The sequence below is a fragment of the Megalobrama amblycephala genome, linkage group LG11, assembly GCF_018812025.1.
Source record: "Megalobrama amblycephala isolate DHTTF-2021 linkage group LG11, ASM1881202v1, whole genome shotgun sequence".
In the NCBI taxonomy this organism is placed as follows: domain Eukaryota; kingdom Metazoa; phylum Chordata; class Actinopteri; order Cypriniformes; family Xenocyprididae; genus Megalobrama; species Megalobrama amblycephala.
The window spans coordinates 11,828,220-11,844,080 of NC_063054.1; the positions used below are offsets into that span (position 1 = coordinate 11,828,220).

Here is a 15,861-nt window from a genome sequence, read left to right on the forward strand (position 1 = left end):
GATGGAGACGATGGAGGCAGGTAAGTATAGCGTTTAGAGTCCTTGAGGTAAGCATACAACTGGCTGTAGTGCAAACGAGACCGGACAGTGAGTGTGTGTGAGTGTGGAGCTTAAGTACTGGTGGTGATGATGGTGCTGATGATCTTCAGGTGGCGGTGATTAGTAAGCTGGTGATTGAGTGCATGGGTAAGGAAGTGAGGTGGAACCTGACGTGTCTGTGACAGTACCCCCCCCTCCCACGGCCCGCTCCTGAGGGCCGAGGACCCTGACGTCATGGTGGTCGTCCTCTAGGGCGTGGGGCAGGTCTGTCCGGGTGGTTGGTGTGGAAAGTCTGTAACAGATTAGGATCAAGGATATCATTCTTGGGGACCCATGAGCGTTCCTCGGGGCCATAACCTTCCCAGTCTACCAGAACAACGTAGGCAGTACCATCGTCCAGGATGAGTGGAAGGGGGGGGGCTCGACGGCTGCCACGTCAGGTTCTGTGGAGGGAAGAACAGAAGGGTGGTGAGTCTTTAACAGTGAAACATGAAAGGTAGGATGAATTCTCTTGTATTGTGCAGGGAGTTGAAGACGATATGTGACGGGGTTGATCTGTCGAAGGATGGTGAACGGGCCAATGAATCGGGGACTCAGCTTCTTGCAGGGCAGACACATTCTGATGTCTCTGGTGGACAGCCAGACCTTCTGCCCGGTTGGTAGGTAGGAGCGTTGGAGCGCCGAAGGTCGGCTGTCATTCTGCGTCTGCGCAGGGCCCTCTGCAGTTGGTGGTGAGCTGAGTCCCATACCCTCTCGCTCTCCCGGAACCAGTAGTCGACTGCCGGAATGTTGGAGGGTTCCCCGTCCCAGGAGAACAGTGGGGGTTGGTGGCCGAGTACGCACTGGAAAGGTGTCAGTCCAGTTGTGGCTTGTCGGAGGGAGTTTTGTGCGTACTCGGCCCAACCCAGGTACTGGTTCCAGGAGTCCTGGTGGCCGTGACAGAAGGTACGCAGGAAGCGGCCGATCTCCTGGATCTTCCGTTCCGTCTGCCCGTTCGACTGAGGATGGTAACCGGACGACAGGCTGACGGCCACACCCAGGAGGGAGAAGAGCGCCTTCCAGACACGGGAGATAAATTGGGGCCCTCTGTCAGAGACTATGTCTTCGGGGATTCCATAATGATGGAAGACATGGTTGAACATTAGTTCTGCAGTAGTCATGGCGGTAGGTAGACCTCCCAGGGGAATCAAACGGCAGGCTTTGGAGAAGCGGTCTACAACTACCAGGATGCACGTGTGACCATCAGACTCGGGAAGATCAGTGACGAAGTCCACCCCCAGGTGTGACCAGGGTCTCTCAGGAACGGGCAGAGGATTGAGCTTGCCGGTGGGAAGATGGCGTGGGCTCTTGGAGATGGCACACTCCCTGCAGCCCTGCACGTACCTCCTGATGTCGTTGGCCATGTTGGGCCACCAGAAGCACTGTTTAAGCAGCGAGAGGGTCTCATTGACCCCCGGGTGGCCAGTGCCAAGTGAAGAGTGAACGGAGTGCAGGAGTGGAGTGCGTTGTGTCCGTGTGATGTACAGCAACCTGGGGGCAACCCGGCGGAGTGCGTGAGGAGGCATTGGAGGAGGGTAAGGTCTCCTCTGACCACTGGATGGGGCTCATGAAGATAGACTCAGGCAGAATAGTTTCGGGAGTTTCATTCTTTTCCTCTGGAGCATGGAGACGAGATAGAGCGTCAGCCTTACTATTCTTGGAACCTGGACGATAGGATATGGAGAAATTGAACCGTGAAAAGAACATGGCCCATCGAGCTTGGCGAGGGTTGAGTCTCTTAGCAGCTTTCAGATACTCAAGGTTTTTATGATCAGTGAGAACTTGGAAGGGATGGTTAGCCCCCTCCAACCAATGCCTCCACTCTTCCAGGGCAAGCTTGACTGCCAGGAGTTCGCGGTCACCGATGTCATAGTTGACCTCCGCCGGGTTGAGCTTGCGGGAGAAGAAGGCACATGGATGGAGTCTACTTGGTGTCCCCTGCTGCTGCGACAGGACCGCTCCCACTCCGGTGGTGGAGGCGTCCACCTCCACGACGAATGGCAGATCCGGATTTGGGTGGACGAGGAGGGGAGCGGTGGTGAAGGCTTTCTTGAGGGTCTCAAAGGCATTGGTGGCAGGTTGGGACCAGGACAGAGACTTGGGCTGCTTGCGTAACAGGTTGGTAAGTGGGCTGACAATGGTGCTGTAGTTCTTAATGAAGCGGCAATAGAAATTGGAGAATCCGAGGAAACGTTGGAGTTCTTTTATGGTGGTTGGAGTTGGCCAGGTCTGGATGGCTGAGACTTTCCCCTCGTCCATCTGGATGCCACTGTGATCAATCACATATCCCAGGAAGTGGACAGAGGGCTGATGGAAAGAGCACTTCTCTGCTTTGAGAAACAGATGGAATTGCCGTAAGCGTTGGAGGACCTCCGCAACGTGGTGGCGATGTTCGGCCAAGCTCCGGGAGTAGATGAGGATGTCGTCTATATACACCAGCACGAACTTATGGAGAAACTCCCGGAGCACCTCGTGGATGAAATCCTGGAATACGGAGGGGGCATTGACCAGGCCATACGGCATTACAAGATATTCATAATGGCCGGTGGGCGTGACGAAGGCGGTCTTCCACTCGTCCCCCTCGCGTATCCGGATGAGGTTGTACGCGCTGCGGAGGTCCAGCTTGGTGAACACAGTGGCACCGCGGAGATGTTCCAGGGCCGCTGGGACGAGGGGAAGTGGATACCGGAACTTGACAGTTATTTTGTTCAGTGAGTGATAGTCAATGCAGGGCCGCAAGCCTCCGTCCTTATTTGCCACGAAGAAAAAGCTTGAAGCAGCAGGGGAAGTAGACGGGCAGATATATCCTTGGTTAAGGGCCTCTTTGATGTATTCCTCCATGGCCTTCTCCTCCGGTACTGACAGGGGGTAGATGAGTCCCCTAGGCACTGGCTCACCCGGTAACAGATCGATGGCACAGTCCCATGGCCGGTGTGGAGGTAGCTTGGAGGCGCGTTGCAGGCAGAAGACGTCACTGAAGGGGGCGTAGTCGGGTGGAATATCCACAGAGCACTTTTCAACAGGACTTTCGATGGACGTGGCATTGATGGAGATGTCCTTGGAGAGAGGAGATCTTGGAACAGGAAGTACTGGGAAGCAGTTGGAGAAGCAGTGGTCGCCCCACTTCAGGACTTCGCCCGTGCGCCAAGAGATGGTGGGGCTGTGTTGTTCTAACCATGGGCGCCCTAGAACCACGTCAGCGGTGGACTCCTCCAGAACCAGCAGATGGATGTTCTCCGTGTAAAGTATACCCACTTGTAGTTGAAGAGGTCCCACACATCGACGGATCATCTTACGGCTTAGGGGTTTGCCCGTGATAGAGTGGACCTGGTAGTTAATCAGAGAAGGCGAGGTCTTGAGCTTGAGGTGTCGACAGAGGGCGCCGGAGATGAAATTTCCTGCTGACCCTGAATCGAGGAGCGCCACCACTGGAACAGAGGCATTAGCAGCAGTAAGGTTTACTATAGTAGTGAGTGGTTTCATCTTTTGAATGGAGGGAATGATAGCACTCACCACGGGCCGAGGAGGACGAGTTGGGGATGTGGAGATTACATGCCCCGGAGATCCACAGTATAAGCACAGATTCAGGGTCAGCCTTCTCTGTCTTTCAGCAGATGTCAGACGGGAATTATCCACTTGCATGGGTTCACTTGCTGGTTCTGGAGAGCTGACGGGTTCGGACCGACGGAGGAGGGTGTTGGAAAGTGGCTGGCCCTGGTGCTCAAGGAGACACGACTGCATACGAGAACCCATGCGGATGGCGAGTTGGATGAAGTGTTCGAGTCCTATGGAGTCCTCGTATGCAGCGAGATGCAACCACACATTAGGCTCCAATCCTTGACGAAAGGTGGTGATGAGGGCTTGTTCATTCCATCCGCTGGTGGCGGCTAGCGTTCTGAACTGCAAGGCATAATCGTTAACGGTTTTATTTCCCTGTTTCAGATTGTACAGTTTCTCACCAGTTGAAGAATCAGCCAAAGGTTTTCCAAAGACCTCACGGAAGTGAGAGACGAATGCAGAGTAAGACTTTACAACTGAGCCTTTTTGAGTCCAGAGTGAATCCGCCCATTGAAGGGCCTTACCTTGCAGTTGGGAGATTATGAACGCGATTTTTTTTTGTTGTATTGCAGGTGATGGTGGGAAGAGACGCTGGAGATGGATGACTGGAACACTCACACACAGACAGGTAGGAACACGAGGAGCACTGGAGACGATGTAGACGATGGAGGCAGGTAAGTATAGCGTTTAGAGTCCTTGAGGTAAGCATACAACTGGCTGTAGTGCAAACGAGACCGGACAGTGAGTGTGTGTGAGTGTGGAGCTTAAGTACTGGTGGTGATGACGGTGCTGATGATTAGTAATTGGCGGTGATTAGTAAGCTGGTGATTGAGTGCATGGGTAAGGAAGTGAGGTGGAACCTGACGTGTCTGTGACAATGATCTTATGCATGCATGTATTTTTGCACATTATGTGAGGAACATTTTGTATAGACCTATATTTTAAATTACAGTACTGGTCAAAAGATTGGATACATTACTGTTTATAATATTTTTGAAAGAAGTCTCATGCTCATCAAGCCTGCATTTATTTGATCAAAAATACAGAAAAAAACAGCAATTCTGTGAAATATTATTACAATTTAAAATAATGTTTTTCTATTTTAATATACTTAAAAAAAAATAATGTATTTCTGTGATGCAGAGGAGTCTAAACATTTATATTACCTCTACAGTATTTTATACATTACATATATAGCCTAAATATTAATGTGCAGTTTAATACATTGCTAACACATTTTATTTCAGTATTTATTATGTACTTCAGTCAATTTCACTTATCTCAGTAGCAATATAGTTTGTGAATAGCCAATATGACAATTTACTAATGTAAGTTGTAATGTAAGTTAATGTAAACGAAACTGTACGTCGATCTGCCCCATTAATTCACACTGAGACACACAAAACTTGCAGGATTTATATTTAAACAGTCTTTTTGTGGTTTAATATTCATAGACACTATATCGCATTTAGAATAAAGAATTTAAGAATAAAAAAAAAAAAAAACTTACCATTCACAATCATCGGCTTGATCTAGTTGATCCTCGAAATGAAAGTGAAACCAGTCATGCTCATCCTCTAAAATTATTTCTCACTGCATCTCAAAACAATGAAAAGTACATGAAACTGACTAAACTTGATGCGTTTTTTCTGAGCTGATGCCTCGCGGGCATTCACCCTGTTGCATGTATAGCCTCAGAATTTGCGTCTGAGTAGAGTTTGCAGCTTCCTGTTTCATGGTGAAACATCAGACTTTGTCAGGCCACCACAGACACACCCTTCAACAAAATCTCAACATCATTGCAGTTTAACATTGCTAAGGCCTTAAGATTAGACTGACCAAATATGATGTTGTTCTGGTTAAATCTCAATAAGGAGTTGATCACAGTGTAAACATGGCATTTTCTATTGCCCGCAGGTGGGGTAGGTTGGATATTGTATGCACTATGACTGTAACTGAATATTGGCATGTAGATGACTAGGCCAGGACTCTAATAAAATGTGAAATTTGGGGCAGATCGGACACTGTATGCCCGAGTTACAACAACTTCCTGTTTCATGGCGAAACATCAAATTTTGTCAGGCTGCCACGGACACACCTTTCAGCGAAAACTCAAGTTCTTTGCAATTTAACTTCACAAAGGCCTTTAGATTGACTGACCAAATAATATGATGTTGATCTGATAAAATCTCTAGGAGGAGTTCGTTAAAGTATGTCTGGAAATGGCAAAAACTGCAAAAAATTTTCAGAGAAAATTCAAAATATCTCACTTCCAATTGGGTTTTCAGATTTTGCACCCATAGACTTTTTTGTAGGTATTGAGCTGTTACATGTGTCTACCGAATTTCATACTTGTACGTAGTGTTGTCAAAAGTACCGGTACTTCGGTACCAAGTTGGTACTGAAATTTTGAAAATGTGACGATACCAGCATTTCTGTAGTACCGGTAGTACCGAGAATCCGGGTATATTCGGTACCCACTGATAGGGCTGTGCCAGTATTTACTTGAATATGACACGAGTGAAGCACAAAGCTTTGTTTACAGAAGAAATAATAGGTTAGCAATTAAATGTGACATCGCAGCCATGGAAACATTTTGGTTAATGCCGAATAAGAGAGGTGCGTGAGTCCATACATTTAAGCTTCGTATTCTGTTTTCCGAATCGCGATCTGGTCACCTGATTAGCAGAGAATTTAACAATATTCCATTAGTTATTCCACTGAACATGGAATCTGTTTCTTTTCCCAAATCTTCACTCACGCAGGGGATTATAACGTTTCTTTCGTTCGCATTCGGCTATTCGCATTATTTACTGTGGTAAAGTAGAAAAAACACCGTAGGACAGAAACCTTTTTGCTTGCACGTCAGTTTCTATTTAACAGAGTTTGTGCTTGTTATTAGACTTTATAAGTTTATTTGTATAGCGCGTTTCACACACCAGTGATTTTTACTTTCGTTTTCTCTGGCAGCGCTAAATCAAACATAGCCTGAATGTCTTGCCCTGCGGAGGATAAAACACGCTCTCCAGACCTTTTACAATAAGTGTCAGTTGTTTGTAACATCAGGAGATAACGAAGATATTATTAAAGAGAAATCTTGCTCGTGTCCCACATCCCTCTCAAATCGCAAAGCGCCTATATCAAAGTAATAACGGGACTTTGGCTATATATGACGCGTCTTTGTGTGGAAATAAAAAACGAATGCTTTTTGAAATAATATTTAACTTTCTTATTATTTAGGTTACCATTATTTACCGATATTTATTTAATAGTTTTACAGGCTGTAGTGTGTTGTTTCTCTGACGGAATAGCTAAAATAAACACGCACGTCTGTTACCCTGTTGAAAAAACGAGCATTTGCTGGTAAAGTAGGTTTTGAAGCTGGTATGCTGGTTTGAGCTGGTTTATGCTGGTCCAGGACCAGCTTAGGACTAGTATGGACCAGCAGGACCAGTTTAGGACCAGCATTTGACCAGCATACAGCTTCAAAACCTACCTTACCAGCATATGCTGGTTTTTTCAACAGTACACAATGGATGTTTGAGCATTTAATTATTTATTTTTTATTTTTTTATATTTCAAAATTTATTTCATTGAGGTAGCCTACAGGCCTATACACACACACAAACACACACACTCCAAATCATATTTAAAGTTTTTAAAATAGGCTATATAAAATAGTAAAATAGTTCCAATAGATTTTACTGTGGTACCGAAATTGGTACCGAGAACCGTAAAATTTTCATGGTATCGGTACCGACTACTGGAATTTTGGTACCGTGACAACACTACTTGTACGTGAAATGTAGAGCGAAGACTGCTTATTTGAAATTTTGTAGGTGCCGCTATCGAGCCACCTAATTCTGAAACCCATATCGGATATAAATTTTCACCACTTCTGACGTGTGTGCAAAGTTTCATGAGTTTTCGAGCATGTTTAGGTTCATATTCCTTCTAAAACCTCCACCTTAAAAAGACAGAAACAAACAACCCAACCCCGCCCCAACTTCCCAGAGCCAATAGCATTTGCTTTCTTAATATTCTACATTCCCTATTCAATCTACTATTACTTACTAATTTAGTCACCCCATGACACCTGTCCTTAATTTAATTTCATATGTTAGCATTAATTCAGTTTTTATAATGCTAATACTAGATCTTTTAAAGAATTTCAACCCAAACTGACTGGGTTTCTAGAGAGCAAAGGTTTTGTGAAAAAAGTGGAAGACTTAAACACAAAGGGCCCTATTTTAACGATCTAAACGCAAAGTGTAAAGCGCACGGCGCAGGTGCACTCAGGGCGTGTCCAAATCCACTTTTGCTATTTTAACGACGGAAAAACGGTCCGTGCGCCGGGGCACATTTTTGAAATGGCTTGTCCCTATTCTCTTAATGAGTAATGGGCGTAACGTTCAATAAACCAATCAGAGTGTCATCTCCCATTCCCTTTAAGAGCGAGATGCGCTCGCGCTATGGCGGATTGCTATTTACATGGCGGAATTTGTTGGCGGAAAAGCTGAACGCTTTTCAAGCGAAAGAAACCGATCTGCTCGTGTGCGAAGTTAAAGCGCGCGAGCAGATCATCTACGGGACAAGCAGGAATCCACCAAAGCTTCCCGAGGTGAAGAAGGCGTGGGATGAATTAGCAGTGATTGTGTCCGTTATAAGTAGTAATAGGCTGAATTGAAAATAGGTAGCCTAATTCTAATACACGCAATGACCATTCATTATTACATTTTTATATTTATGTAGCCTACACAATAATATTCTTTTACACTGTAATCCTTTTTGTTTTTAATATTTGGCATGTTTGTGTGATGCGCATCCCTGTGTGTAATAAGCAAAGTCAACACGCACTGTGGACGCGCCCAGAGGCGCAGTTTCTACCAACGCGCTCTAACAAAAAAATATTGCGTCCATTGACTTTAGACTTTAGACCAGGTTTGAGTTGGTCTATGGCGCAGTCTATTTGCAGCTTCTTAAAATAGAAATGCGCCGGCAATGCACCTGAACACACCTCTTTTTTAGACCAGCACGCCCATGGGCGCACTAACTGGTGCAAATGCATTTACTAATTTAAGGACGTGGCGCTGAACGGGAAAACGCGAACGGCGCCGGACGCAAACTAGCAAACACACTTGCGCTGCGCCTTGCGTCGCATTGCGCCGGGTGTATTATAGGGCCCAAAGTCTTTAAAATAAACTGTTAAAAGGATTTGATGATCACTAGTGATAGTATTTTATTCTGTGTTGTCATCATTCAAGTTTGATTTCAGCTTTAATGTACCTTTTTTTTTTTTTTTTTTTTTTTTTTTTTAACAAAGCAGCTGATATTTGCCATAGAAACTAGTGGACTGCTGAGTCACTTTCACCACAAAATGGCAGAAACGCAGGCTGCTGCTGGGCACCGGTGTTGCAATCGAACGTTCTATTGAGTGTTGCTTCTTGTTAGTGTATATTCTTTGCTGAGCAATTACAATAGGGTCCTCACACCATAGGTGCTCGGGCCCTAATAAGGACCAGTAATGGTTGAATATCAGGGCTATTAAAGGGGTGGTTAAATGCGATTTCACTTTTTTAACTTTAGTTAGTGTGTAATGTTGCTGCTTGAGCATAAACAGTATCTGCAAAGTTACAGCGCTGAAAGTTCGATGCAAATGGAGATACTGTCTTTTAAAGTTAAATGACTACAAACACGACCGGTTATGGACTACAACGGGTTGGTGACATCATAAACCCTGCAAAACACACAACAAAGTGGGCGAGGCCATATGTGGTGCAGCATGTGGAAGCGGAAGAGTTGTGTACACCGGGCGCGAGCAGCGCGGGGCGGCGCAGCACGACGCGTCAAAAGATAATAGAACCCATTATAATCTGTGATATTTTCTACACTGGATGCGGCGCGGAAGAAGACAGCTTCCAGAATCTACACGAGTTCAATGCTGGATGGCTATTACTGAAAGATGAAACAGTTCCTACTTTAAAAGCAGAACCTGCTGTTTATTGGCTTCAAACTGTAAGTACTTTATTTTTTGTACATGTCTTTTAAATGTATAGTCCTGTTGCTATTTTTGGCTGCATCAAGGACATATACAAAGAGCAACTCGTTTTTGCTTCGTTAGCCAGTTAGCTAAATTCTACAAACACCAACAAACGTATGTGTTCATAGACAAACAGTTGTTCATTCTATAAATTAAAAGCTACCTTTACAAAAATGCGACTACTCAGTCATGTATTCGGCTACAGTAAAGCTTTAATCAGGAAAAACTATATATTGAAAGCTAACAAACAGCAGTGACAGCATCTAAACACTTTGACAAAAATACAAAATGAAATACCATTCATAAACGTCCTTTAAATGCCGCGATTGCAGCTTGACCCTCTTCATCTGGGTCTAATTCGGGCTCAATTTGATACAGCAATATAGACGGTATTATTTACATTTTCACTGAAGCAACGAATGGTAAGGGGCGTGTCGTTTCCGGACGCTTCAGCGAATCACGATACACTGGGCCAGCTACCAACCTGCTGACCAATCTGAGCACACTGCGTATTCGGAGGGAGTGGCTTCATAGAAGCAGGAAGTCAACCGAGTGGTTCATATGATAGTGGAAACAGAGGTGTAGAATAAAGATAAAATATATGAAAAATATAGCGTTTTCAAAAAAACGAAGCATTAGGACATGTTAAACTGTGCCCCAAGAATACAATCAAGCCTAGAAAAAAAACACACACTTAACCACCCCTTTAAAAAAAATAAATAAATAAATAAATAAATATATGATAAAATATTTGTTGTCAAATTGTTGTTGTTTTTTTCATTTTTATCCTAAAGTAGCATGTTTTACAAATTTTTAAAGAATAATGTTTATACACTACTGCCTATTTATTAAAAACTAGGCCTTGCAAAGTTATTTCGATGTGTCAGACTTGCTGGTGTGAACAGGTGGTGCTTTGACTTTAACTGAATATTGCCACATAGATGTCTTCAGGCCAGGACTATTATCAAACATGAAGTTCGGAGCAGATTGAACATTGTGTATGCCTGAGTTACAACAACTTCCTGTTTCGTGGCCTTAATTGCATACTTTAGCACTTAGCCAAGTGTTGCATGATTTAACGTGTTTCTAGCTGCATCTAGTTGCATGATTTAACGTGTTTCATGGTGAAACATCAAACTTTGTCAGGCCGCCATGGACACGCCCTTCAATGAAAACTCAAGATCTTTGCAATTTAATGCCGCAATGGCCTTTAGATTAGACTGACCAAATATGATGTTGATCTGATAAAATCTCTAAGAGGAGATTGTTAATGTCTGGAAATGGCAAAACCTGCAAAAATTTTGCAGAGAAAATTGAAAATATCTCTCTTGCTGTTGGATTTTCAGATTTTGCACCCAGGGATTTTTTTGTAGGTATTGGGCTGATATGTGTCTACCCAATTTCATACTTGTACATGAAACGTAGAGCGAAGGGCACTTAATTGAAATTTTGTAGGTGGCACTATCAAACCATTTTGCCACACCTAATTCAGAAACCCATATCATTCTTAAATACCACTTATGATGCGTGTGTAAAGTTTCATGAGTTTTCGAGCATGTTTAGGCCCTCAAAAATGCGATTCATTTCGGAGAAGAAGAATTATTGACTGAGCAATTACAATAGGGTCCTCACACCATTGATGCTCGGGCCCTAAAAATAAGAGAGAAAAAAGTTCTAGTTATATTTGTACCACCTAGGGTCAAAGATCCTGCATACTTGGTAAGCAACTATCTAAACTTAATCATACAATCATGTTACAGTCCATCCATTTGATTTATACTCATCCAGGTAAGTAACTGCAGTCATGAGCACAAAACATTGTAGACTTTCAACAATTGCTGAAAGATAATTAAAATAAACAAAGTCAAGGGCCAAGCTCCCAACTAAAGGGAACATTATCACCATAATGGTGGCTTCAAACGGACTATTACAACAATTAACAAAGGTCTTGTTAATGATTTTTAGTTTTGTTCAAGGTAATTAAAGCTACAGTTTTTCAATAACAGAAGAATTTGTAAAAGTATGATATTTAGGGTAAAAGGCGCCGCTGCTGTTAGGGCTACAGGCACAGTAATTAAAATGATAATAAACAGCTGGCTGACTTTTCCATTTGTTCAAACGACATGATTAGATTCAGTTGGTAAATATCATGTATCAAGTCAGGTGTCCACCTTAGAGATAATCACCATATTTATAATGAAATCATCAAATTTAAAAATATGATATTAATCATATCATATAATAAAATGTCATATTTATTTGTTACTACTGTAAAGCTACATTAAATTATTATGGGATCTAATTAAATGCTTTCAGAATCTTTACTTTTTTAAATAATTTTATTTGTATTTTTAAAATTAACATTTTAATGACAGTATATTCATTGAACACTGTTTTATTCTGTTTTTTTCTATCATACCATTTGATTGCAGTGATTAATAGAATTTTATTTTGTTTCCTTCAGCTGAACCTCTCGTGCAGGTGGATGGGAAACCCAGCTGTTGTTTCTTCAAGTTCAGTCCAAAACTGATGTTTACCAAAGTCCTGAAAGCCCAGCTGTGGGTTTATCTGCGGCCACTACAGCAAACTTCCACTGTTTACCTGCAGATCCTTCGCCTTAAACCTATCACTGAGCAAGGAAGCAGACACATCCGCATCCGGTCACTCAAGATCGAGCTCAATTCTCAAGTTGGTCATTGGCAGAGCATTGATTTCAAACATGTGTTGCAGAACTGGTTCAAGCAGCCACATACAAACTGGGGCATTGATATAAACGCCTATGATGAGAGTGGCAATGACCTGGCTGTGACGTCTCTGCGGCCTGGAGAGGAGGGACTGGTAAGCACCCTTAGACCTGCTAGACTATTAAAAATAGATATTTCTGTTTCAAAAAAATGCTGTAATCCTCCGTTCAAATAAATCCCAGCTTTGGCACGCCTAATCATTCTACCAGTCAGTTTTCTTATTTCAGAAGTTTAAAAATGATTTTTGGAAGAATATCCATTTTCCATAACAAGGATCCAAGGAGAGAGTATCGTGATAATGAAAAAAAAAAAAAAAAAAATTAAACAAACAAACAAACAAAAAACATAAAATTTGTCCATACACCTGCTCAGTTTTCCAAATTCTTTCTGAACCCACATATTTCCACTGTGAGGAAAAAAATGAAATGTTATTGTTCACTGGTAGCTCTCAAATCTCATTACACAATCTGATCACAAACAATCATTTGACATACATTTGAGACTGCTGTTTATATAAGGTACAAAGTACTGATGAAACCTGTTTCAAATTAAAATGGATTCAAATTAATCACTTCAAAGAAGGTTTTGGAGTTACAACCATTCATGTATACCTTTTTGTCCCAGCGGCTTGACCCATTTCTGTATGTCTTCTTCCTCCCCTAATCTCCAGCAGCCATTCCTGGAGGTCAAGGTTCTTGAAACAACCAAGCGATCACGGAGGAATCTGGGTCTTGACTGTGATGAGCACTCCACAGAATCCCGCTGTTGTCGCTACCCACTCACAGTGGACTTTGAAGCTTTTGGCTGGGACTGGATCATTGCTCCTAAACGTTACAAGGCAAACTACTGCTCAGGCCAGTGTGAGTACATGTTCATGCAGAAGTACCCACATACTCATCTGGTGCAGCATGCCAATCCCAGAGGCTCAGCAGGGCCATGCTGCACACCCACGAAGATGTCTCCGATAAACATGCTCTACTTCAATGATAAACAGCAGATAATCCATGGCAAAATCCCAGGAATGGTGGTGGACCGTTGTGGCTGTTCATAGAATTGAGGATTTTTGGTTGAGCTAAGGGGAAGTGATTGAGGGAGGGTGTCAGGGATGCAGTCTAAAATCTGCTAGTCTCTACAATTTCCTTATATTTTCCTTACATTCTTTGGAAAGAATACTACATAATGTACAGAGAACAAAAACATGTTTGTAGTTTCTTTCGCAAGTCCAGCAGAACAGTCCAGGATAAATCCTAATATGATTTTTTACTTTATTATTTGAATCTTGAACAATTTTGTACACACAAGACTTGGCTGCTTAGTTTTTATTTTTTTAATGCATTGCGCTGAGTAGCTCTGGCCACATTCAAAGAGATTCATAGGTCCAAAATTCCGCTCTGCAGCAAATATATTCTCATTGCCTGTGATTTTGCTACTTTGTGCAGTATTCCACATTCAGAGAGAATAGAAAAAAATTCTTGGTGCATTGAAGAAATGACAGGAGACACATGCACCCCACCCCCTTCACTAATGCTGCTACCACTATGGTGCGACATTCTCAATAATCTAAGCACCCTTTCATGACTTTGATCCTCTTTTTACCCTTGATCTTGTAAAAAGCAAAGGGAAAAGGGAAGAAAAAGGAAGACATTTTTATTTGTAATACTTTTAAGGAGAAAAGGAACATGTCTAATAGTGCTTTTAGCACTATTAATGTATTTCAGCAACTGCGATGGACAAAATCATCTTAAGAAAAAAATAACAAAAATAACTTATTTAAAAAGATAATGTCACACATATCTAGAGTGTCACACACAACAATTTAATGGTAATTTGTGTAAAGATAATGTTTCCCATGAACTAAGTTTGGTTTCAGTGATTTGGATTCAGTGATTTATTGGTATCAAAAAATCAGTGTTAAAGTAAAACAAAATAATACATGTCCATGTCCATGTCCATGGCTATATTCACTTGTACTGAATACAGTTAAATATGGGTCCCTATGCTGACACAGGTATTTACATCAACATAAAAGAACAGATGTCACTGTAAATCACAACTATAATACTCTATCCTGTGTAGATAAGACACTTTTTGAATGAGTGTCTGCAATATAGAGACATTTAGAGAAAAATCATTTCATTTAACTTTTTCTGTATTTAATCAAATATCATTCCTGCCCCTTGCCAACCTTTAATGGTATAGTAAACTTATTTGGGAGTGCTGAAAAAGCAAAGGATGGAGAGGGGGAGAAGTAGAATAGAAATCTTTTTCTATTCTTCAAAGAAGTCCCTTTGTTGAAAACAAAAGCACTATGATGTTGGATAAAAGAGGAGCCTTCTTACACTAAATCTAAGTAATATATGTGTATAACAAAAAAGAAAAGAAAAAAAAAAAAGGGGGGGGGGGTGCATATAAAAGATTATATTGGGCACTCTACTTACCAACAATAAATTTTGCACTATGGGAAGTAAATGGCAAGCGGAATCATGTTGTTGTCTCCATTTGTATTTGACCTTTTCAAGCACAAGAATTTGTAGATGGATTTTATTAACTGACAAATGTCTAAGGAGTTTATGGCCAGTCCACTATAGTGTATCTGTTTTGATCTCTTTTGAAATCATTCTGCTGAAGCAGATACTATTAGTTGGCCTCCTCTTAGACAAACCATACCTAAAATTTCAAAACTGATCTAAGCCTGGACTTTAAAAAGGATCTGTTTTGTAATCTTATAAAATCCACAAAACTGAACTCTAATGCCTTAACATTCTAGATGACATTAATTAAGTTCTAAAGTTTTGGCAACTATTGTTTGTGATTCAAATAAAAGTGGTCATGCACAATGAGAATGCAGGTCACATAAGACTGGAACTTAGTGACTAACAATGAACATTTTTTTTTATTTTATTTTTTTACTTGGTTCAGAATAGAAACAAGGTTATATGGGCCAGTAACTACCAGTAGGGAATTTTCAGTAAGTAATTATCTCTACTGAAAAGTAAATCAATCACAAAATAAGTAAAAACTACCTCATCAAAAGGTTTGAAGTCTTACTATAAAATGAAAATTGACAAATTTTATAGTATCTCTAGAGCTAAAATCCTCTATACTTATGGTCAAACTACAAATGCATGTAATCACATCATCAAATTTTTACTATTGCCATTCCAGTTCTGTCAATGTTGTTTAAAACATTAAGACTACTCTTGTCAATGTTTTTTAGAACAATATTATTTGAACGATTTACAAGTCTTCTAAAATGTCACAGGGTCTCTATATTAAAGTCCTTTAAGGACACAAAGAAAGTATGGTAAGTATATGGAGATCACAAGCCATCACCCCAAGTTTTACGATTTGAAACTTCTGTATATTTTAATGTTCTCAGTGTTTTTTGTCATATATTAGGTGGGAAAAAAAAGAATTGTGACCTGTAAACGTGAAAAAAAA

General features: G+C 41.7%; 1 protein-coding gene across 2 annotated transcripts in view; it reads left to right on the forward strand.

The window, feature by feature from the left end:
* Nucleotides 1-15,613, forward strand: part of gdf11 (growth differentiation factor 11) — a 72,950-nt gene extending 57,337 nt beyond the window's left edge. Inside the window, exons 2-3 of one of the 2 annotated variants that reach the window (XM_048206153.1) lie at nt 12,141-12,514; nt 13,091-15,613. In XM_048206153.1, the coding sequence (XP_048062110.1) occupies nt 12,141-12,514; nt 13,091-13,471 (755 nt within the window). In that variant the 3' untranslated portion in view covers nt 13,472-15,613. The remainder of the gene's footprint in view (nt 1-12,140; nt 12,515-13,090) is intronic. The other variant, XM_048206154.1, reaches the window with a different exon arrangement.
* The last annotated feature ends 248 nt before the right edge of the window (nt 15,614-15,861 follow it).